The sequence below is a fragment of the Bactrocera latifrons genome, unplaced genomic scaffold (genome assembly GCF_001853355.1).
Source record: "Bactrocera latifrons isolate USDA-ARS-PBARC rearing strain unplaced genomic scaffold, ASM185335v1 scaffold_97, whole genome shotgun sequence".
NCBI classification, from domain to species: Eukaryota; Metazoa; Arthropoda; class Insecta; order Diptera; family Tephritidae; genus Bactrocera; species Bactrocera latifrons.
Genome location: NW_017537678.1, coordinates 568497 through 592380, shown reverse-complemented (window position 1 = coordinate 592380; position 23884 = coordinate 568497). Strand labels below are relative to the sequence as shown.

Genomic DNA, 23884 nt, shown 5'->3' with positions numbered 1-23884 from the left:
GTGCGACTCCACATTGGACTAATGCCCTTCCTGCATTTAGGTTTAAACCACAGCCACCACGAATCTCCACAAAGGGCCAAAAACCCAATGAGCAGATTGGAGCGMRCYCCAAGGGCAAACTGCTCCCCGTGGTACCATGTTATAGTCTTTGGTGTGACCTGTAGCACTACATATATGTACATATATGTTCCACACCACTACAAGATCAGGTGCAGAAGGACCCCGTGGCTCTGTAGCAACATGTTGCCAGAGCATAAAAATTCCTTTATTGAAGCATTAATATGTCAGCTGATTCACTGTTAGCTGGTTTTTGGGTTTTGGCCTTAAGGCTATTTATGTACTCAACGGACTCACTATTATCTGAAAGTATCGGGTATTAGAGCTAAATAATAGTATTATAAGTTCCTCGACAGCTTACTTGAATAGCTCTACTCGTGGCACTTTGGATCGTCAAGTGTATTTTATAGTTGGATGGACTAGATAAAACTTAATTTTTAACACATACATAAATAAATTCGAACTGGCACTAATGGGCAAAAATTTTCAAAACTTTCCATAAGCTCATAATCTGTAGTTATGATTAAAGTTTTCATTTGAGAAAGCTCTTTTTATTCAAACATTTTTTTCTACTAAATAATATTTTTTCAAATAACTTTCAGACATTTTTCAAGGTTTGAGAATATTTTTATCAAATTTACCATACTCTATATAAGTATGCATCAACGTGCACATGTGTATGTTTGCAGCCGGGTATGATAAAAAGTTTTTATAATCATTTTAGATTTCATGAGTGCGTTAGCTGACATTCTGACAGCACACGTTCAGCACTAGTCTTAAAGCAAAAACGGCGAAGATATAAATTAACAATTCAAATGTGAGCGTGAATGTGTGCGTAACAATATTCCTACGTGCTAGCATAGTTAGAACCTTGGGTCGCAGACATTCCCATGTTCAGAGTAGACGCATTCATGCTCACAGCATACGTGTAGTAAATCAACAAGACGCCACTCTTGCCGCCGCCACTAGACCGAGGCACACAGGCCACATCGCTGGCTACCCACACACACACCGGGACAGGCATGCGCCCACTTACACGCTCGAACAATAGCATTAGCAATCCGCAGGAAACCAAATAGTCAAGCAGTCAGCCAGCCAACGAGCCAACTAAAATAAGCAGCAAACGATGAGAAACAGGAAAGTTGTTAAGAATACAAACACACACGCACGGACATGTGCACATATTCAAATGGCGACGAGTCACTGTGGGATTCTCGGTGAGCGCTGATCATTAAACGAATAAAAGTCGCCACGCTTTGTTTTGCTATCAACGCGCAGCGTGCAGACGCTAATACATATGAGCGTATGTATGTGTGTGGATGTGCAATGACTGGTGGCGAGAAGCGGCGCTCATTGAATAAACATTTTTCCAAATGCGTATTTGCTGTTAGACAATGGTGCAGTATAAATAATCGCATGTGTTATTTTAATGTGTGTGCGTGTGCTTGTGCTCGTATCTGTGCCTTGGGGAATGAAATATGTGTGTGTGTATACGCGCGCGTAAACTAAAGCAGGACAGTCTGTCTTTCTGCACGAATTTGCCTCTCTAGAGCTTTTTCATTAATTTTTAATTAAATGAAACGGCAATGTCACGCAATAAATCGTATCTGGAATCTTTGCCATTTTGGTTTTCATGGTTGCTACTTAAATTTAAGTATTCCATATACTAATACTTGCGTTGTTTGCAGGTTATGTAGCAAAAACATCAGATAGTCACAATGTTGTTATGGAAGAGATGGAATAACTTTTGTTTCACAGCACCTTTAGTCGTTTTATCAATCCGAGTTTATTAAGTTTTAATAAGACTATCTATTCTATGAAATCATTCTGTTATCAAAGCCAAAAATAGTATCCTGAGAATGGTGCTTCAGGCCGATAAACAGAGACGGACATGACTAAATCAACTCAGTTCGATCATTTATATTTGTTTTTATTGGATCTCAGATAGTTTCTTTTGAGTTTTACATCCTTAATGGCAAATGTGTTATCCCTAGACTTTCTATAACTTTCACTACCACAAATCTATAGTTAAAAATTGTTCAATGTATGAGATATACAATTGAAATTCAGGGATAGTACTTTACTGACAATGGTATGTCTGTATATTAAAAATGGGTTGAAACGAACCAATACGTCCTTTATCCCCCATATACCTAATATAGAGATAATCGAACTTCCTGATATTTGCGTACCACGTATATCGGCCAGTATGTGAGTTATCTCAATGAAAATGAACATAAATGTATATACATCGAAATCCAGGCAATTTGATTTCGATCCTCTAACGTCTTACACCTTAAAGTTTTTTCCTTGCTCTGATTCTTGCAAGTTGTAAGAGTATAAAGTGTTCGGTTGCACTCGAATTTACCCCTTCCTTACTTGCTTCTAATGCACTTCCTGTATACCGTCAGTTTGTACTTGGTCTGTTGCATTACCCTGGTTTTCGATAAGTAAAATTCTGCACCATATAGAGTTATTTCAAACCTGTTGTCTTCCTACCAGACTGGCATATACAAGGAGATTCAATAAATATTTCAGAAGAATTCATTCGTTCGCCTCAAAACGCGAATTGTTTTGCATATCGGCGTCGGTAGCGGCCCATACTTAAACCATGTAGCTGGCTAAGTCCTAGTCATTGTAGCTAACACCTTGTGAAACTCAGAAATTAAAAATGGGGGTTATCAACCTCCCAGGCGTAAGAGTGTACCAGTGAATACATGTTTGTCGACAATCCCTTAACTGTGTAGAAAATCCTTCAGATTGAGCTTAAATAGCATCAAACATTGCTGGAAAGTGATCTGACGGTTCCACATTTTGTCCGAAATTCGAAAGCAATCGCGCCGCAGTATTTGAACCAAACATTTTTTAGAGATGTCTACAGTTTCAGATATTAGCGGTCAGGCAATGCAGTTTCGTTTTATTATCGTCCATTGTAGCTGGTTCTGGAGCACGTGCGCTTATCGAAAAGGAATATGTGACCACTTTGAAATTATGTAAATCAATTTTTAATGTCATTGTCATAAGTCACTTCATTATCACTTTCCATATAATTAAAGCCCTCTTTCATTTCACTGCGCAATTTTCTTCCAAAGGACCTAATTGTTTGGATTCAGATTTCATCGATATTTTTCGAAACACATCAGATTCTTTTATGGATCTTGGCATACTGTTGGCTTTGACCCTTTCCTTTTATGTCTAAATTACATATAGAAACAAAAGCATCTTAAATTTACAGGGTGACTATTCAACTTGCTTAAATGGCTTCACTATATGCAAAAACTTATGTACACACCACCAAATACCTATATATAAATCTATCTTTATGGAAATGTTTCCTTAATATTGTAATAAATTGCCACATTTCTTCTTTTTCTTGCAGGAGAACCCCGGTCTCATAGTGCCGTGGATAATTGGCTACATAACGTTTATGGCGCTGGAAGCGGTGGCCATGGTCTACTCCAATGTTTTACGAGACCATGTAAATAAGGTCAGTAAGTCGGTCGTGCCGCAACAATTGATACACCTTAAGTATGCAAGACAATTCATAATTTTTGTTATTGAGTTCACTCATTCATTCATACGTTTTTATTGACCGACGGCGCGAACAAGCTTCCACAAATTCATACAACAATTTGATGCTAACAAGCAGTGAAGATTGTAAAATAAAAATTTACATAATAATGCGCTGAGGCACTCTGGCCCTCTGGTTTGCCGAACGGCGAGCAGCAGCGATTTTTATGCGTACAAAGGAAACTGCATAAATTTCCTTATTCGCTGATAACGCAGGAGAAGGAGAGAGGGTCTTGAAGTGGCAGGGCTGCAGGAGGAAGGGAGTGAATGGTTGCTGGCACTTTGTTTTGCTGATTATCGCATACTTTTGTTTGAATTCACTCAGTGCTTGTTGTACTTGCTGTTTTTGGCCTTGATTCGTCTTGATTCTTTCGTGCATTGCATTTGCATCGCCATTCACCGTTACATTTGCATATTTCAGTTTATTCTTTCGTTTTCATGGTCTGATTTTTAATTTAGCGAATTACAAATTCAAAGCAAAGTTCCTAGCAAGAAGAAATAGAGAAATATAAACACATATAAAACTTTTTTGTTGCAACAAAATTTTGCCGAATGAAAGCAAAAGCGAAATTCTTTGTTGTAAAGCCGAAAGCATGTGTAAAGTACATGAGTATTTTACATTCAATATGAAAGCGAAAAAATTCTATAATAAGTTGTTAAAAATATTAAAATTTTTCCTTTTGAAATATTTTTAATTAACCGCAATTTGGAAAAGCAAATTGAAATTCTGTTGACAGCGAATATTTTAAATTTTTTCTCATACAAGCAAATGAGCTTTTCACGACGATATTATAAATAATATCAATTTATATGCCTCAAATTATTTTTAAAAGTTTTTGTTTATTCTAATGCGGACATGTTGTGCATTCCTTTGTGGAATATTTAAAAATTTTAATTAATCAATTATCCAAGAAAAATTCAGCCAGAAATATTGAAAAAAATTACTATATTAAACTTAGAGACATTTTTTTTTTATTAATATGCATTTTTTTGTTTTTACTTATGAATTTTTTCACAGCTGGCACTTGTCAGATTTAGGTCAGAAGAAAAAAATACTAGTTCAAAACTGCAATATACTTTGTAACAAAAAAGCTCCCAGAAAATGTATTTAAGAAGCACTGTATATCCTTTATTACCATGGCCAATGTGAGCGCGATCGGTCAACGAATTTGTTTACAGCTGCTGCTCAAGGGGTTACTTGGGTTTCTTCGGTTAAAAAACAGCCTCTTTTCAACAACTTTTTTCTCATATAAAAAATTTCATACTCTACTAGAATTTTTTATTGTTACAAACAACTAACTTAACAAAATAAATTCTATATCATCTGAAAAGAAATAATAAGTATTTATGTTAAAACCATATCGAAGAACTTGAACGAACTGAAAAAACTGAAAATTCGATTTTTGGCTAACATTTTTACAAAAAAAAATTAAAATGTCGCGACATATTATTTTCAAATAGTTGTAATCGAAAAAGTTCACCAAGTCTTTAAAAATTGTATCCAAAGACTTTTGCAAAATTTCATGAAGATCGGTTAAGTAGTTCAAAAAGAAAGTTTCGAGAAAAACGAGCTAAAGACTCGTCTCGAACACACATGTTCTCAAGGCTGTATCTCCGAAACTATTACTCGGGTCAACATCAATTGAAAACTTAGCACAATATTCTATAACTTTAAAAATTTAAATTTTTTGAAACCCGTAAACCCATGTAACCACTTAATCGATACAAAAAAGACTACAAAGATGGTCGAAAGATCATTGAAGACATGCCTTTCTGAACGACTTCGACCTCTTCAACTGATGAAAATATTAAAAAGTGAAGGATTGAATAACGTCAGGCAGGTTCGAATAATTTTGGTGGATGTTCATCCCGATAAAGCAGAGTTTTTTCAAAAAAAGTACCGAAAACAGGTCTCTTTGAACTTGCTTGAACGTGCGAATTTCGATCCCACATTCACGAAAGGGAAAAAACGAAGAAGAACAATTCAAGGATTTTACACGATGATAATGGTCCATCGCATGGAACTGAGACTGAATTTAAAGCCAAGCCCATAATGAATTCATCAGTTTTGGCTACGGGTGATTTTTTCTCCACTGAGCATTCAGTCGAACAGTGTTGGCATAATTGTATTCATCTGGTGAGCAAGGTGATGAGACGAGTTCAAATTTGATTGACTTTGGCTGTCTATCTGTCTGTCTATACAAGCTGTGACTTGAGTAAAAATTGAGATGTCTTAATAAAATGTATTAAATATGTTCCTCCTCATTACAATAATATTCAATAATGCTATTTGGTACAAGGAATGATATGTATTAGGTCAGGGCATCTTTGGTTTTAAATAAATAATTAATGTAAATATCTCGCAGACTATTCAAACTTAGCATCCAAATTTGTACAGCCTTTTAACGGTAAGCAAATATGTGAAATCGAATGATAACCCCGCCAATTCTTCATGTTACAACTTCTTAAAAATTATTTGAAATGCGATAAACTAAACTTAATATTTCGAATTCATTAAATTTTACAAGGACGGTGCAAGCACGCTTATAGGAACCGTTAACAAAATTGGGCGATGACCGAGCACTGGAAACCTTTAGGTGAAATCACATATCTCCGGACTAACTTTACCTACTCCTAACTATAGTATTTATTTTTTATAAAATCAAACGAAAACTTGCACTAGCCACCATATAGCCGATATTCAGTACTTCGAAACACCCGGCTGACTTTACTCCATATATTATATATTGCTGACGTAAGGTACCTTTAAAAATTCAGTGTTTAAATGAGTTAAGCATCCACCCACCCTATCCGGGAAAAGTGGCGCACCCTAATAAGACAGCTTAATTCACCACAGCTGATGACACCACCACAACTCACCATACGTATACACTCACTAATCAAAAAGGATGGACAAGGAGAAAGCAGAGACAATTGGTGCGACTTTTTCGCCATATACTCATCGCTACAGACATTCGCTTCTACACTGCGCCGCGTCGCACCTTTCGCATATTTACATCCATCGGATGGATCTTGCGCGCTGCGTTCAGCATTTGATTCGACCGAGATCCTGCACGTCCTTTTTCCTCATCTCGTCTCCTTGCAGTGGAGTTTCAGTCGCACATTCACGAGTAGCGAGTGCATTTAACTATTTACATACATATCTACTGATTCAATGCAAAATACCAAAGTTACCCGTTTTTGATTAAATTCGTGTACATTCAAACTAACAACAGCCTTTTTTCTTATCCCCGTCTAAACACTCAGAAATCATGCTTTTCTGTTAATAATATATAGTATTGGTAAAATCAATTAATATAAGGTAAAATCAAGTCCATTCTACCATTATTTCTCATATACCTAGTACCTTTTTGCCTTTTACAAATTTTAACTTTGCGAAAAAAGAAGCATTCATGCCGCAAACAGGTACCTCTGCGAAATTTAGTGTACGAGTGTGTCTACTGGCGCCGTTTTTCACATATATTTGGTCAAAGCATGTCGCTAAACCCATATAACAGTGTTCTGGCAGTGCCACAACAAACCCTCCGCCGACTAAACAAAATACATTTGCACATATTTTACAAATTTTCCAGGAGTTGTCAGTATTTTCACAAGCATTTTGCGTTTTTGCCACTTCCACGCTATTTCTGTCAAGCTTGCGCATAATTTATTTTAAGGTATGTACAGTGCACGCTCGATAATCTGACCTAATTAAAACCAAGGCAGTTCACATTATCGGAAGTGTTCACATTATGGAATGCTCCAAAAGAATGGGATAGTACGTATTTATATATTGGAATTCACATTAGTGTTTTCATTACATATACATATTTACGTAACACATATTATACAAAATCTAGGTTTTATTTGAAAAAACCAGTCTCCTTTTCTGTATCTTCTGTGTTTCTAAAAGTTGAGGCACAGCTTTCTCTCTAACACTATCTTCGGGATCGTCATCATCTGCCGTAAAATTTAAAATATTTTTCCAGCAATTAGCTAATGTTACTTCGCTGACACGACTCCAAGCGGCATCCAGAATTATAGCTCTTCGTAAAGCAATTTTTTTCATCGACGAGTAAATTGGAGTTTGTTGCTGCTATTGAGGCTAAAAGGCTGTTTCTGCAATGCAACTGATCTTTATGGCATTTTGATCCATTGGTTGGATGAGGGGAGTAACGTTTGATGGCATAAACATTGCCAAAATTTGTCCATCCTCCGTTGCCAGCTGAGCTTCATTTGGGTGAGAAGGAGCGTTGTCGATTAGGAGTAGTAGCTTTAATTGGCAAACCTTTCTCCCTTAAAAATGACGTTACCTAAAAAATAAATATAAAAGAAAAAAATTAACAAAATACAAAATAAATCTTCACCTGTGGAACGAAGGACTCATAAAACCATTTATTGAAAACAGCCGATGTCATCCAGGCGGATTTTGAGCTCTTATAGTCTGTGGGGCATTGAAAGTTTTTAAAGCAGCGTGGATTCTTTGCCTTTCCAATTACCAAAAGTTTCAGTTTATGAGATCCAGTGGCGTTTGAGCAACATAAAAACGTGCTTTGCTGCTTTTCCGACTTAACGCCTGGGGCTCTCTTTTCCATACTGGACACGTACGTTTTTTCTGGCAGAAGTTTCCAGAATAAGCCTGACTCATCAGCTCCAGTTCGGTAATTTTAGCTTAAGTTTTCCTTAAATGGGTCCACGAGCTGAGGCAGCGAAGATAGTTTTTCGCCTGATATTTGCAGCAGTCTCAATACCGTACCTTTTTTTAAATCCTTGAAGGTATCCATCAGTAGCGTTGAAGTTAGATTCATTTTCCTTTACTTGTGCATGCAGTACTTTGGCCTTTTCTTTCAATATTAAGGCACTTACTGGCCAGTTTTTATTCCGCATTTTAATAAGCCAACGATAAAGAGCTTTCTCCATTTTGGGCAGCTCTGAAGGACGCAGAGTTGTTCAGGTCCCGACTATGTGTTGTTCACGAACTTTAAAATCAGTTGTTTTTTTGCTTTGATTCCACAAATTGTTGATTTAGCAACATTATATTTCTTTGCTGAGAACGTCATAGATGAGCCTCTTTTTAAAGAATCGAGAATATCAGCTTTTTGCTTCAATGTCAAAAACGTGTGTTTTTTAGAATTGATTTTTAACAGAAAATCTAGATCGAAATACTCCACGCGAATACAAAATTGCAACTGAAGTATTACACATCTTATTCTACAACTAGGGGGTTCCCAAATTCAGAATTAGCTGAGATCTGTGTAAACTACATTCAAATACTTTAGAGTCTTTTGTTCATATTATAGAGCCTTTTGGGTTTGTTCACATTATAGAGTAGTCAATGCATAAAAAAGTCTGTTCACATTATGGGGTGTTCGAACTATAGAGTGTTCACATTAGCGAGCGTGCGCTGTATGTATATTTGGTGAATACCAACAATCAACAACAATCTTTAAAGTTTTTCATGAGCAAAATTCAAATGCATTGCTTGTTGTGGTAGTTCCCTGCCGTTATTGCAGTAGATGTGTGTACACCTCAGTCTCTATTTACTCTTTGAGTTACCTTCGCGGCTCCATGCAACTACTGAGCCACCTCCTCAAATAAATTTTTGACTTCAGCTACACCTACACTCACAAGTGGTGGCCCACAGACTTTTTCGGGTCCCTTCCACCTACCTTCACCCACTCAGTCACCTGTATATTTTAAACCTTTTAACATACAGAAAGTTGGTGCAAAGTTTCTTTTTCCAGTCTCTTTCACAAGTGCTACAACCGAATAACCGTACTCCACTGACATTGCAACAATTTGCATTGAGTGCATGTCGATTTGTTGTTATTGTCGCTGGCGAACTTTCTGCATAACTCAGATTTTCACATTTTTGTTTGAGTTCAATTTGTTTTTATGCTCGCACCTGCTTTGTTGCAGTTATTTTTAGTGTTAATTCAGTTGCATTCACAATTGATTCGAAATGAAAGTGAAAAGTTAAAGTGGCTCATTGCCTTTGGGTCTGTGAGCCAGTAAGTGTTCACGCGAAGTGTGCGGAAATGCTACTAAGTGCTTTGCTTAAGCTAATAGAATAAAAATACTCAAAATAGTCAAAAGGAAACGAACAGGGAATACGTTGGCTTCGATAGAAAGGTATTGAGCTCGTCATTAAAGGTTTATAGAATTTTTGGAAAGGTTAAGTAAAATGTGCTTGACCTGCGATCGGGAGTTTATTTGAGTGTCGAGATGTAGAAATTTTCGGCTACAGACTAAGTAGACGGTGCTGCACCTCATATTTCAACCAGCAACACTAGAGGAGATCGATGAAAAGATTTAGCGCACACGAGCCGAAAATCCACCCGAAATTTTGCATCGAGACATTGTGGCCATTTGAGTGTTTTATTTAAATTTAACATCACGCCGTTTTGTGAGTAGGCCTTCATTATGTCTAAGACCCAAATGACAGTCTTATGTTAATCGAGAATACTTTGCATAAGTTCCGATTCAGATTGAAGCGAAAATGGTATGTGGTGATACGATTTATTCTACAAATTTGTTCGGTACAATTACTGACCCAGTAACACTTGACGAGAAGAATGAGAAATATGGGTTTTCTTCGTAATGGACTTGTATCCCATTTAAAGTCTAGTAAAAAACTTATCAAACTAACATCAAATTGAAGGCTTGATTTAATATGGTTATACTTATTGATTGAGGTCAAATATGTACTGGTTGGTTCTATAATTTGTTGCCATTTTGAATTTATTTTAATAATGTCATTCTCGTAAAAACCTATCGGCAAAAACAGGCAATTCAAAAGCTTTACTTGGGACGAATATCTCATAGAAGAGTTGTTTTTTGGGAGTAATTTAATATGCTCAATAGAGTCAATAGTAATAAGTTTTGTGTTGACGCTCATTTCTGCTCAACATTCTCTGTAATCTAACATATCACAATTTCATCTGCAAATTTAGTTGGTAACTCGTTAATTTTAAGCTGTTAACTTAAGTAATTTGAATATTCTTAGAAGACAAGTGACCAGTGCAACCGTTATGAGTACTCAGCTTTTTTGTTTCCTTGTTACTGTACATCAATGCATTGTTTGATTTAATATACAATTTTGACATACCTACATGATTGAGCTGAACACACACGTAAATATTGACACTAAACCTCAAATTTATTTTTAGATGCAAAGAATTTTTTAAGAGTGATTATGCTGTTTCAATCTTCTTTTTAGCAATTCGATGCAATGTGCAAAGCGGAAGTGGCCTTCTTTATACTTCGTGCAGTGATTAATGTAAGTATGAAGGCATGAACAATACAATATTTCTGCATTGAAAAGTTAAACAAATTTATTAACTAACTCCTTTTACTCACCATCGCCAAATCTGCAATTTCATTTCGTTAATTTCGAAAGAGCACAGGCAAAATGGAAAATAATATGATTTGAATTTCGAATGAAAATTACTTTTAGCATGCGAAAATTCTGATGGTTTTGTCAGAAATAAATTATGCATTTGGAATGTACATAATTTGTATACTCTTCCTACAGAGCATTATACTTTTGTTCACCTAACGGTTGTACGTATCGCCTAAAACTAAGCGAGACAGATATATAAGTTATGAATATATAAATGGTCAGGGTGATGAGAGAAGTTGAAATCCGGTTGTCTGTCTGTCTGTCCGTCCGTCCGTGCAAGCTGTAATTTGAGCAAAAGTTAAGATTCGTAGATGGGAAACGTATAAAGTAACTATAATTTGGTACAAGTGATCGCAGTAGCACGGGGCACCTATGAAAAAATTTTTTAAAAGGGGGCATATCTCCTAAACCACCAAAGCAAAAAAACAAAAAACAAATTCACCTAGCACGAATATTTCAAGAAGTCCTACCGACAGTGCGAAAATTCATGAAATCGGATGAGAACCCCGCTCAAACCCTATATAATTGTACTGTACAAAACTACTAAAGCGCGATAAATCGATAATTAAATGCGCTAGAAACTTGCCGTCGAGATAGTGTAAGGCTTTATAGGAACCGTGGTAAAAATTGTACGACGGACGTGGCAGCGCCCTCTTTTTGCTGAAATCCCATATCTCGGAAGCCGACAAACCGATTTCGATAATATTTGGAATGTGGCATTATTATTATATTCTTTTGTGTCGTTGTGAAAATGAGCGGAATCGGATAATTACCACACCCACTTCCCATATAGCACAATTTTAATTCCACCTGATTCTTTTTCTTTCCAGTATATAAATCAAGAAGCAATTAAAATAATGGGATTAAACTTTGCAGGAACAATGTTTTTAGTGCATGCCACTTAATGACAAAAAAATGTTCAAATCCAACCAAAACCGTTCAAGATCCTAGGTACCGAATATGTGGACCCCAGTACTTATAGTTCACTTTTGTTCGAAAATAACGGTCAATATGTGAGATATGCAATAGAAATTCATCCAGAATTCTTTTCCTGCAGTAGTTATTCTGTGTTTCCAAAATGGGTGGAATCGGGTCAATACTTCCCTGAGGTCCCATATACCTAAAATAAAGATTTTCGGACTTCCTGGTGTGTTCCAATATCTGAGTTATATCAATGAAAATTTCAGAACATATTTGACTCATAATAGTATATCTTTTTGCCCAAACAATACAATTGCCCGAAAACTTTATCTAACCCCCATATGACTATTACCAGGATTTTTGATTTATAATTACTCCGTATAACAATTTTGGTTTTTATACACTCGCAACAAAGTTGCTAAGGACAGTATTATAGGTTTGTTCACATAACGGTTGTTTGTAAGTCCTAAAACTRAAACAGTCAGATATAGGGTTATATATACCAAAGTGATCAGGGTGACGAGTAGAGTTGAAATCCGGATGTCTGTCTGTCCGTCTATCCGCCCACAAAATGGCGAAAACCGAAAACCTATAAAGTGTCATAACTAAGCCATAAATAAAGATATTAAAGTGAAATTTGGCAAAAAGGATCGCATTAGGGAGAGGCATATTTGGCCGTAATTTTTTGGAAAAGTGGGCGTGGCCCCGCCCCCTACTAAGTTTTTTGTACATATCTCGGAAACTGCTACAGCTATGTCAACCAAACTCTATATAGTCGTTTCCTTCAGGCATTTCCATATACAGTTCAAAAACGGAAGAAATCAGATAATAACCACGCCCAACTCCAATACAAAGGTGAACAATAAAAAACGTGAGAAACACTAAATTTTACGGAAGAAATGTCAGTTGGAAGCTGCATCCAGGTTTTTTTTAAAAATTGAAAATGGGCTTGGCGTCGCCCACTTATGGACCAAAAACGATATCTCAGGAAGTACTCGACCGATTTCAATGAAATTCGGTATATAATATTTTCTTAAAACCCTAATGACATGTACCAAATATGGGTGAAATCGGTTCACAACCACGCCTGAAATATCGATTATCACTTTATCGTGCGAGAGTATAAAATGTTCGGTGACACCCGAACTTAGCTCTTCCTTACTTGTTTTAACAAATCTTATGCTGAGTACATAGGTATGTAGGTCAGTGCATAAGTTATATATGGTGTGTGTATATAAGAAAATTGCTTAGATTCCAGTCCTCTAGTTGACGTTTTACATCATAAGGTATTGCCCTGGCTTTGATTCCAGCAAGTAGCATCAGTATTCAATTATCGGTTGCAGCCGAACTTAACCCTTCCTTCCCTGTTGTTATTATTTTTATTATTATAAATGCAGGCAGTTTTTTCACATTGTGGCATCGTTATGAAGTTATTAATTGTAGTTTAAAGGGCAGTATGGCGCATGAAAAATTAGGCAACTTTCGTAAACCATTTTTAAAGAGAGTATGAAATTGAATATTTCGAACTACTTTGAAGCTATATTTTAAGATTTTTTTTTACAAAATTGTTGAAAAATTACGAAGTAAGGGGCTGTCTTCGGATGTGCCAAAAAAAAGTGTCCCAACTGCTGGCATTTGAACAGTTTAGTAAACTTAAAGACATTTCCTATACAATCACATACCATCTCAAAAATTAAGAAAATGGTGTAATTTTGAAAAATCGTTTTTTTAGGTAAAAAATTATCGTGTTTCTAAAGCCAAATTGACAATTTTCAACCAATCAAAAAATCGTATTTCATTGTATAGTTAATTAATGTAAATTCAAAAATACTCAGTTTTAATTTGGTCGATCAGTCAGGTTCTCGTTGAGTTATGACGCCAGCAATTTTGAAAAAAGCCGGTTCGAGAAAAACGCGTTTAAAGTTTCACTTACATATATATGTTTGTACATCCGAGCAGTCGCTCTTTACAACGCTGTCGTCCAAAAACTATTCAAGATGAGTCCTTCCCGATTTCACAGGATATTTATGGAAATACAAGCTGTCGAATAAGCAAACAAAAAAATTTTTGTTTTGTTTATCGAACTTGTTAGATGAGTGGAGTTCGATGGGCATGTAAAAAGGTGGTTGGAGTCAAGGGACCTCTTGATGCTCATACAAGTAGAAGACAGATCTATTTCAAGCAAACGACTGCAAAGATGGTTCCTCCGAAAACAGCTCAGCAGAGACAAAAGTATCAAGAAGTTCTGAGAATCTACTTAGTTGAGCATTTTGTAACCATAGAAGTATTTTGTTGCAAGGCAGTAAAGGCTAATGTCGTAATTGCGCGTGTGACCCACTGCCTTTGAGTATTAAGGCTTGAGGAGGTCTTATGATGGATCCATTCATTCCATGCATTGGAATTAACCGAGTCGGGATGTAGATTCAACATTTTATCGCAAACGTAGATGGAAAATTCATTGGACCTAGGTTGGACCCAAAATAATTTTTCTTAATCCGTAAAAGTCTGCTTCCTCAATGATAATTATATAATAAGTATTCTATGATTTTATAATGCCTCAATGTATATACATATGTATGTACAACGAATCAGACTTATATTCACATTTATAATATTAATAAAAATGAATGATATTTATGAGTTTCCGCAATTTCCACTTGACAAAATCTGTTCATTTCGTACTCTTAATGGGTCATTAAGTGTGTGAAATAAAAAAGTGTGTCACAAGTGCAATGATTCGTTTCAGCTGCCAACAGGAAAAACTACAAACCCAAAGTTAAAACATTTGTTTCCTATTTTTCAATCCTTTTAGCCACAATGCCATGCAATGCTTCCTGCACTAACCGTTATTGGGGCTTGTGGCTTCCATGCCTAGAGACCACCACACTTTATTGTGCAGCATAAGGGTGGGGTGGAATGATGTTGCAAGTGTGGTATTATTTCGGTTGTGAATGGCTACACATGTTTTTTTCAAACTGAACAACCACTTGAAAAGGGTGGAGAAACCGCCCTACAAGGTTAACAGTTGCATGTTTTAAGGTGGCTGTACATGTGAACATCGGTATATGTGGCGAATGATAGTAAGCAAATAAACTAGTTAAGCTTTTTTGCAACCTTTCGACAATGGAAGTTGGCGCTAACTTTTAATTTGGTTAGAAACTGAAGAAACTTCCTTACAGTTGCAATTGTTGTTTAATGTCGTGTTTTAGTTTAAAATGTTTGCATCGGCAATTAAAATAACAACGGTAGAAGAAAGATTGGTCTCAGTAGAGTATACAAAGGTCATTACATTATAATCAGTATTAAATGCATCAGAAAGTTAGCGTCACTGTTATAACATGTAGTTACACATATACACGAACAACAATTTTTACACTATAGTTTCTAAATATAATAGTGATATATTTCGGGAAGTACTCCTACACTAATCATATCATATGCCAACTCAAGAAGACCACCAAATAAAATAAACTTGCTTGGACACAAAGATTTCAGCTTCTTTAGCAACTTTTATAGACATCCTCTGTGGCTTTACTCGACTCCAATATTTAGCTTTTGCAAAGCCAGTCACAGGCTATAACTTTTGGTTCGCATTCGACCAAAAAGTGTCATTACTTGCAGCCATTCAAGTAAATAATTTCCAAACTCTAATCGACATTCACCTTGCAAAATATTTAAATATTTCTCAATTATTCTCTCTCTGCTCTCTGACTTTGATGATGCCTACTGCAATCAGAACTAATGACAAAACTTCAACTTTTAGTTAAAATATTCTTTAAAAATTGGTTTTTTGACCAGTGCGTCAACGGGCTTGAATTTTCACATATGGTTTTGAACAGTAAGCTGGTCTCATGAAAGGTATACGTTATTTGGAGGCCTCGTAGTTGAATACTCTCAAAATAACCAGACAATTCGTACTACCATTGAACCGATTTTACCTTTGTTCTTCATGATTTCTCTATGGTTGACTTTCTTAAAAAAAAACACATTATTTCATTATTCAACATTAAATATTAAGTTGCCAGTAAATTATTTAAATTTAGAGAAGTTAAAGCTTCATTAAATAAGGTATCGAGTTGAAATTTGAAAACCCATTTTTAAAATTAATTACTGTTTGGCCGAAGTTGCTTGCAATGACCATCGCTAATCATTGCAGAGTCATCTTATATAAATCGGAGAAGAAAAATCAGTTTTAGTAATAAATAATTTTGTGCCAGATCGAAGATTTTTACTTACCTAATTGACAGCCGCAGGAAAATGTTTCCAAATTTTGGATAAAAAAAAAGCCAAAAATAAACAATTTTATTCAAAAGCGAAATTTATTTTATTAGCCACAAGTTTATTATGCTTTCAAAAAGCTGTGCAAATGAAACCTACCGATCGGTTTCAGTCTGCTTGATACATTTTGGAAGTATTTTTTTGAATTAATGAGACTACTTTTGTGTGCAAATCGTTGACCAGTAGTTTCAAGGCGAACGAGCTCAAATCGGTAAATGTTGGATGAGGACTTCAGTGTTGATTTCAGTTTGGCTTCCTGTGATGATTCTTCTTTCTCATTTGACTAAAAGTTTCCTAGTTTATGATATTTTATCACCACAACAGCCACAGATGTTTTTTTTAGATAACGATAATTCTAAAACAAGTGGATTTAGCTGAATATCCCAAAATTGGAGAGCTGTACTTAAAATAAGCTTTGAAAACATTTTCCCTATATACTAGATACAGTGTTTTTTTTTGTTTGGAAGCCCCCACCCCTTTGGAAAGGCTAGGGGGAGAAATACCTAGCTATTCTTGGAATCTCCAAATAGCGTCAAAAAGCGAAAATTAGGTGTATATTTTGTTGAAGTATAACGAAAGCCCCTTTGCAAATCACGGTAAGACACATACAAACTTACGAGTGCATTCAAGGCAATATGTGCGTCAGATGATAACTGATACCCTCGAAAGTATCCGTAACAAGATATATAAAAATCGTAATGTTCCATCTTTGATGAATGCAATTTATATTTGCAGTTATCTAAATATATAGGTAGTAAATTTAAGGGGGGTGAGGTCAAATCTTACGGAAAAGCCATGTTTTTGTGATTGTTTCCCTGACGACACAGTTAAAATTTATTTATCCAACCAATAGTACATTGAGGCATGACATTCGAAAAATGTCTTATAAATTTTTTACAAAGAAATAATAAAAAATAGGGCAATGACAGCCATTGTCCGGACGGGGGGTCTCGAATAAAAGTTGAATTGCGGTAGCCCTCATAACTCGTTGCTGGATCATCCGAAATCAAAAAATGATAGTTCATTCGTAAGATAATAGTTTTCCCCAGGTAACGCTGTAATGGTTTTTTGAAATTCCAACTTTTGATTTTTTTCGAAGCGAAAAACACAATTTTTTGGGAAAAAATCGGCTAATTTGTTATTGCGAAATCAAAATTAGGAACAAAAAAACAAAAAAAACCCTCTCCAACGCAACCTCGTGAAATATGTACAGAAATAGTAGTTAAAATTTCAAAAGGATCGGTGCAGTAGTTTTGAAATTATGAGGGGCACCGTCCTTGAAAACGTGAGTTGTGGGAAAAATGCTTTAAAGTTTTAAACACAAAAAAATCCCGTGTAAAACGTTTATTCGTTACTCATTTACTCATAACTAAAATAAAAAATTAAAAACCCATTCAAATTAAAGTACCATTTCCAAATTCAAGTAAATTCTTCAAAAAGGCACTTTAGAAAAGAGAACAAGTTCTTGGTATAAGATCATATTTATTTAAAGTAGCAAAATAACAAATTCCGAAAATTAACCTCAAACTTATACCATACCCTCCACCTTTGGAGTGCTGCCACTTGAGCAACGCTCTTGAACACTTCACTTATTTCATTAAAATTTTTACACTTATTACCGAAAATATGCAAAGACCCTCGCAACATTTATATTCAGACCCTCCTCGGTTACACATACAAATAACGAAATGAAATATACAGTTACTAAAAAGCGACCAAATACACACGAATATATGGATAACACTGCTTCCCCGGCAATGTATGTAAGTAAATATATGTTTGTATACTAGGATATAAACACGACACTATGAAATCACTTAAAGCCACGCTTCCACAGGCGCAAATCGTCGACATCGTTCGTTTCGATGGCATTCTGGAAAACATTGCGCACACAACGCACAAACAAGTAATTCGCCACCGGGAGGCAAAAGGTGAAGAGCGTGTGCAGATCCAATTTGGTGGCGCCAACCAATACCTCCACCAGCCAAGCCAGCAGTTCAAAGCTCAACACAAACATATTGATGGTAAGCCAAGGCGTCATGTGACCTGGCGAAACCTGTCCGGGCGAAAAGAAATGGAAAAGAAAAAGTGATGAATGTGAAAACTTTGAAAAATAGCAAAATCCAACATAACTCAAATCAAGTAAGGAGGCGCTAAGTTCGGGCAGAGCCGAAGTTTTCAGGTTTTAAAAATTTATAATAACGTGTCGTGTAGTATTTCGAGGCGGCTCAAAAATAGATATTTTAAACAAATAGGGCATATCTAAAGTTCGTGAAGACATCCTGCATATTGACCGATATTTTCGGGATCGAGTCAAGATCCAGATCAGCTGCTTCTTTTATTTTTATTAAATAAAACTATGCTCAATAAAATACTTCATTCTGCTCAAGGTACCTTACATTTTTGATATATGTACGTGTACATTTCTTTCAACCAAACTAACTCATATGAAAATAAGGGGCTAGTGCGGTTTTTATATCAATTTCACTTATTTTCGGCAACAAATCTCGGCATGTCCAAGAAAAACCTGAATATACAATTTTATGTGATATGAGGTCACAAGAGTAATAAAAATCATTAAGTTAGGTATATTGGGGCTATGGAAGATATTATGTTATCCGCTTGTTGCACCAGACCTTGTTATTCATAGCACTTGGTACTGACCCACTTTGTTTTGTGATCTTCCACGAATTTGCCGATATCTTGCGTATAAAGACAATATGTTGAGCGAATGTTCACATATTCAGCGTCTGCGAGCTTGGAAATGAATGTAGTCCCCAACAGATATTTGAATAGTGTTAACAGCCTGTAATATTGCTGGGGTCTACTTCGATCACTTCTTCTTTAATAATTGATTGACTTATTATAAGATGAAAATATCGATTACACGATTTAAGATAGTGTTATACGTGAAGTGTGTAAGCAGGAAATCTGATCATATTTAGTCCATTTTCAAAGTATGGTATATCATGCCGCTTCTATCAAATTCGGCTGAAATGGAACGCGCAATGGCTGAGTTATGAGAGTCTACTAGAAAGTGTACGCTATGGAACTCTCGGCCCGCATCATATGTAAGTTTGCAGTATTATCTATACCGTTAAATTCAATTACACTGATAAAACAAAAGTATTAGGCTCTGTGCAACATGTTGCAACTGTATAACTATTCTTAAAAGTGCTTTGCAAGTTGTAAGTTTAGTGTATGTGAAGCGAGCTTGATGCGGTTATAATGGTGTGAGTTGCGACTATAAATGCAGGAAACCGGAAAGGCCACCAACTTGGGTCTACTGTGCCAAAATAGTGGACAAATTGCAAAAAACTTAGTATTTTAATGCTGCAACTTAACACAGAGATAGACGGGTCAGCGGAGATTCAAATTTTCATCAAGAATTTTCCAGGAGTAAGCACAAAAAGTGAAATAATTGTTTTCCAAATCCCTCACACATAAGCAACTTTGACATTTCTGATTTTTTCGCTCAGTTATGGTAGAATGATAGTCATTGATTAGTTGGATATACTGGCAAGGTGGCATGCTGTTGGTGAAGAGGTGTCGCATGTGAGTCACTTTTGGGTTGCTTTTGGGTATTCATTTAGATATGTGTACTTATAAATGTATTTATATATGTATGTATATATGTGCTTCTGTATACCACTATTCGTGCACATTAATCATGTTGAACGTCCGAAGCGATTCGCGTCACTGCTTGCAACATGCAATGCTCTAGTGACGGCATTAAACAGGAAGCTGACACATTTTTCTGCTAACCGCCACAGTTACGCTAACTGTGTGTGGCGTAGTTAGCTACTGGCATTCTGGCGATTCTGATTGCAATTGCTGACAAATTTGCATTCCGACATTTGACAAGTTGAAATGTCAAATAAATGAATATTCATATCGCGGCCAAAGTAAGTCATGTGTACATGTGTGGAGATGAGCTTCAATATTTGCATTCGTATATATGTATACCATATGTATATATGTATATACCTAGATTTGGACGTGGTCGTTAATCATTATAATAGTTTGGTTAAAATCCAGTTAATTTTTGAAGCCAAACAGTAGCATTCCAAAGCCAGTACACTCTGATAGAAAGGTTTAAAAATTCGTATAACTTTTTGTACTTTCTAGTGAAGATAAACATTGTTGGTTGAAATTATTTCTATATTCATTAAAGTGGAGATTTATGATAGCAGAAATTATTCGAAATATGTTATACAGGCACATAAAAGCGAAGGCACACACACAGGCATACAGCAGAACGCTCAAGGTTTTATGGTTTTTTTTAATCATATGGGGCATATGATACCGCAGCTATTTCCTAGTTGAAATTTTGGAAAAGATTCTGTGGAATCATATAAACCGAAATAAACTTGGGCTTGTTTCATCTGCTCAGCTATATTAATTACAAAATTAGAACCTGAAGTCGTGAACAGACGGAAAGATGTGTGACTTAGTATGGGTTTTGGACTTGTGATTTAGGTAGCAAGATGATACGCCATACCATGAAAAACTATTTGATATATCATCAGACGCCTTGATATTGTCAAGCCTGTTTTAAGATTGGGCTGCACCGTTTGTACTTTACGGAATGCCGAATCTTTCATTAACACTTAAGGTCATTGACGACCAAACGAATATCGAGACTTTGTGCTTTTCTCGCAGATCTTACGTTTTTGAGTTTTAATGGAAAATAATTTCTAACAGACCAATAAACCAAATTATTTAAATTTGTTTGAAGTATATGATTTAAAATAGCTTTAAGTCGGTATAAAATAAAATATTTGAGACTTCGGGTCAAGTTGACTAAATTGTGGAACACCTGAAGAGACATTAATTGAATCTGAAAGAGTATCCTCACATATCACTCGTAGTGGTCTATTATAAAGCTTGGTTGAAAACCCAGAAGATCAACTTTATGTACGAGTCGAGAAATTTCCTTTATCAGAAGCCTTGCTGAAGTCAGTGTATATAACATCCGTAGGCTTGTGTTTCCTAAAACCCAAGGATACATGATTTACAAATTCAAGTAAATTTCTTAGAGTAGATTTCTCTTTACGACATCCATGATGAGAATAAGAAATTATATGTTCTGCAATAACAACAGTTTGCAGTTTTGAAAAAACTGTTTAGGAATAACTTTTGCTAGGGGTAGTTTTCAATGTACGGCCTAAATCCACTTATATACAAAGGGATGTTACTGTTTCCATACTGAAGGAAATATACCTTCTTTAGGAGAGGAATTCAAATCCTTGCCACAGGTAAGAACATCTTTTTGTAACAATTTTTTCAGAATCATATTTGGACCGTAATTAAGAGCTGGTTTAACTTATTTAAATTAAGTAAGACTTCTTCAGAATTGATTGGAGCGTTAATTGAAGTTTTCGGACAGAGCACGTGCTGATAGGAAAACTGAGAATTAGTAGAGTAGTTTGAATTAAAAAATTCTGTAAACATATTCGAAATAACTTGATCGTCAGATGACATAATTGATTTGATTTTTATACTTTATAAATCTAATAAATACTTTCCGTTCTTTCTATAAAAAATGTCTGTGTATGTTTTAAAAATATGGATCACCTCTCTAAGTAAAGGATTACCACACACCAAAACTGATGAGCATTTTTCGGTGTTGAGTGACAAATGGTCAAAGTAAATGTCACAAAATAAATTTACATAAGAACTCTCATCTACAAGGCTATTGGAAGTAACTGGTGTGCTACCATAGTAGATTCCTCAAGTAATTGGCTCTACGTAGATTTAAACTTAAGTGCTGATAAAGAGATACCTAAGTTAATATTCCACTACCTTAACATTTATTAACTTAACTATTACATCCTGATCCTATTCTACTTTTATAGACGTCTAGTACTCGCCATAATATGGATGCCTCATAATTGAACCCGATCCTTTATTACACACCGAATAATTTAGGTTTCGGAGTGAATAAAAATCTTAGCAACGTTACGCACTCGTTATTAAAATGTCGTATTGGCCCAGGTCATGAACAAAAAGTTAGAGTCAAAATAAATACTGCCTTACTTTGTAACAGTGGAAAAGAGGATAATTTCGAACTTCTCTAAGCTAATATTTGAGTTGAAGCGGAGGTGTATACAAATTCTATCATGCTTAATGAAAAAGAGATTATACTTATACCATACTTAATATGTTATATAAAAGGGAAAGTTGCCAAATAATTTCCCAAAACTTGATAGAACTGTCGACTTATGATTGCAATATGAGGTTATTTGGTCTTTCGCGAACTGACCAACTGTTAATGACACTCAGAAAAATTTCTTCCGCTGTCGTTTTGAACAGCACCGAATTATTCTGTTTCGAGAAGAACCGCAGTTAACTTCATATCAAGTTTTAATTTCAATATTTCTGAGGCTATACACATTCAAATACTCACATTAATAACTGCATACCAAAGCAGCAGCCAAGCATTGAGCATCACCAAAGACCCAACCAGGCGACATTTTCGCAACACCGAATAGGGTATGACATAGTATTTACGAGAGCGCCACATAGAGACACGTTTGCGTCCACCCCAATAAAGGCTGGTAAACTCACTGAGACTATAAAACTAACGAATGATTAAATTTCATTTATATCTCGACGTTCTCTCTTTCCTCTACATCCTACATCCTCTTACCGATCCAAGCGTGCTGATCGCCAGCACCACCCAATAGATAACGGGAAACCACTCAGCTTGACACAGCGAGCTGTCCAGTAAAAAGTTTTTGATCGCTCTCCAACGAGTGCCTGGACAAAAATGCCAAATTGAGTAGACGTCGCAGTCGTCCACGGCAAGATCGAATTTGTGCCGCAGAAATCTGCAAAGCTTTTTGTCGAAATGTGTAAATTTGTACATTGAGCTTTCAAAAGTCTATCTGCAAAACTAAGAACTATTGAAAATTGTTACACGGTCTTTTCTGCTTCTTCAAAGATTTCTCAATTTTTTGTTTAAACCGGACAAAGTACGAATACTAATGGATTAACAATAACTTGATTAGATTTTGCCTATATTTTTCTTGTAATTATGCACTAATTGTTGGCGTTATATAAAAAATTTGGAAGAAAATTAAAGCGTTTCTCTTTTTTCAAATCTAAAAACTTTATGGGTGACGTTTTCGAGTGATAGAAAAGTTGATAAATATAGGAAAAAGTAGAAAAATAGAAAACTGAAAATATAAACAACATTTATACTAAATAATATTGCCAGACCGAGCATTGTGATGTGTTTCATCCTTTAAGTGGCAATAAATAAAAATCTATCGAATCGGTAAATAGACGGAAATTATAAGGAAATCTCCACAATGAGTGTGATTAGACAATCAAGAAGAGCTTTGGCTTTCCGAACTATTATTTTCGAATGTTTGGACGCCTTAAATTCCGATTGAATTGCGTTGAATGGCAGTAGTATAAGCACATACTTTTTAGTTTTGGAAAAGTCACCGAATGGAGATCCATTGATTGATGCGATGTGTGGGATGTGGCGACGTCTAGTTGGAACGAAATGTCGCCGAGATCGCGAGTTTTTCATTTCAGGCATCAAATATTGGTTATCGTGGCGCGATAACGGTTACGTCCCCACCAGCATAATTTTTGAAAAAAATATAGGCCGATATTTCTATCAACCTTTTTTTTTTTTTTTTT

The 23884-nt window shown here is 35.7% G+C and overlaps 2 protein-coding genes across 3 annotated transcripts in view; one reads left to right on the top strand and one right to left on the bottom strand.

Annotated features, from left to right (window-relative positions):
• LOC108977900 overlaps positions 1-23884 on the top strand; it is a 55723-nt gene that overhangs the window by 12797 nt on the left and 19042 nt on the right. For both annotated transcript variants that reach the window (XM_018947869.1, XM_018947868.1), the window contains exons 4-5: positions 3437-3544; positions 10847-10906. In XM_018947869.1, the coding sequence (XP_018803414.1) occupies positions 3437-3544; positions 10847-10906 (168 nt within the window). The remainder of the gene's footprint in view (positions 1-3436; positions 3545-10846; positions 10907-23884) is intronic.
• LOC108977901 lies at positions 17745-23323 on the bottom strand. Its single transcript, XM_018947870.1, has 3 exons — positions 22881-23323; positions 22638-22811; positions 17745-18284 (listed from the first exon to the last, which is right to left on the bottom strand). The coding sequence occupies exons 1-3, from the start codon at positions 23097-23099 to the stop codon at positions 18042-18044; spliced, it is 636 nt and encodes a 211-aa protein (XP_018803415.1). The 5' UTR covers positions 23100-23323; the 3' UTR covers positions 17745-18041.

Excerpts from the sequence above, each read along its gene's own strand:
- LOC108977901 (XM_018947870.1), bottom strand. The coding sequence starts at position 23,099 with ATGTACAAATTTACACATTTCGACAAAAAGCTTTGCAGATTTCTGCGG. Across the intron at positions 22,812-22,880 it reads CGATCAGCACGCTTGGATCG|TTTTATAGTCTCAGTGAGTT; the intron begins GTAAGAGGATGT and ends ATCATTCGTTAG. Across the intron at positions 18,285-22,637 it reads TTTGGTATGCAGTTATTAAT|GTTTCGCCAGGTCACATGAC; the intron begins GTGAGTATTTGA and ends TCGCCCGGACAG.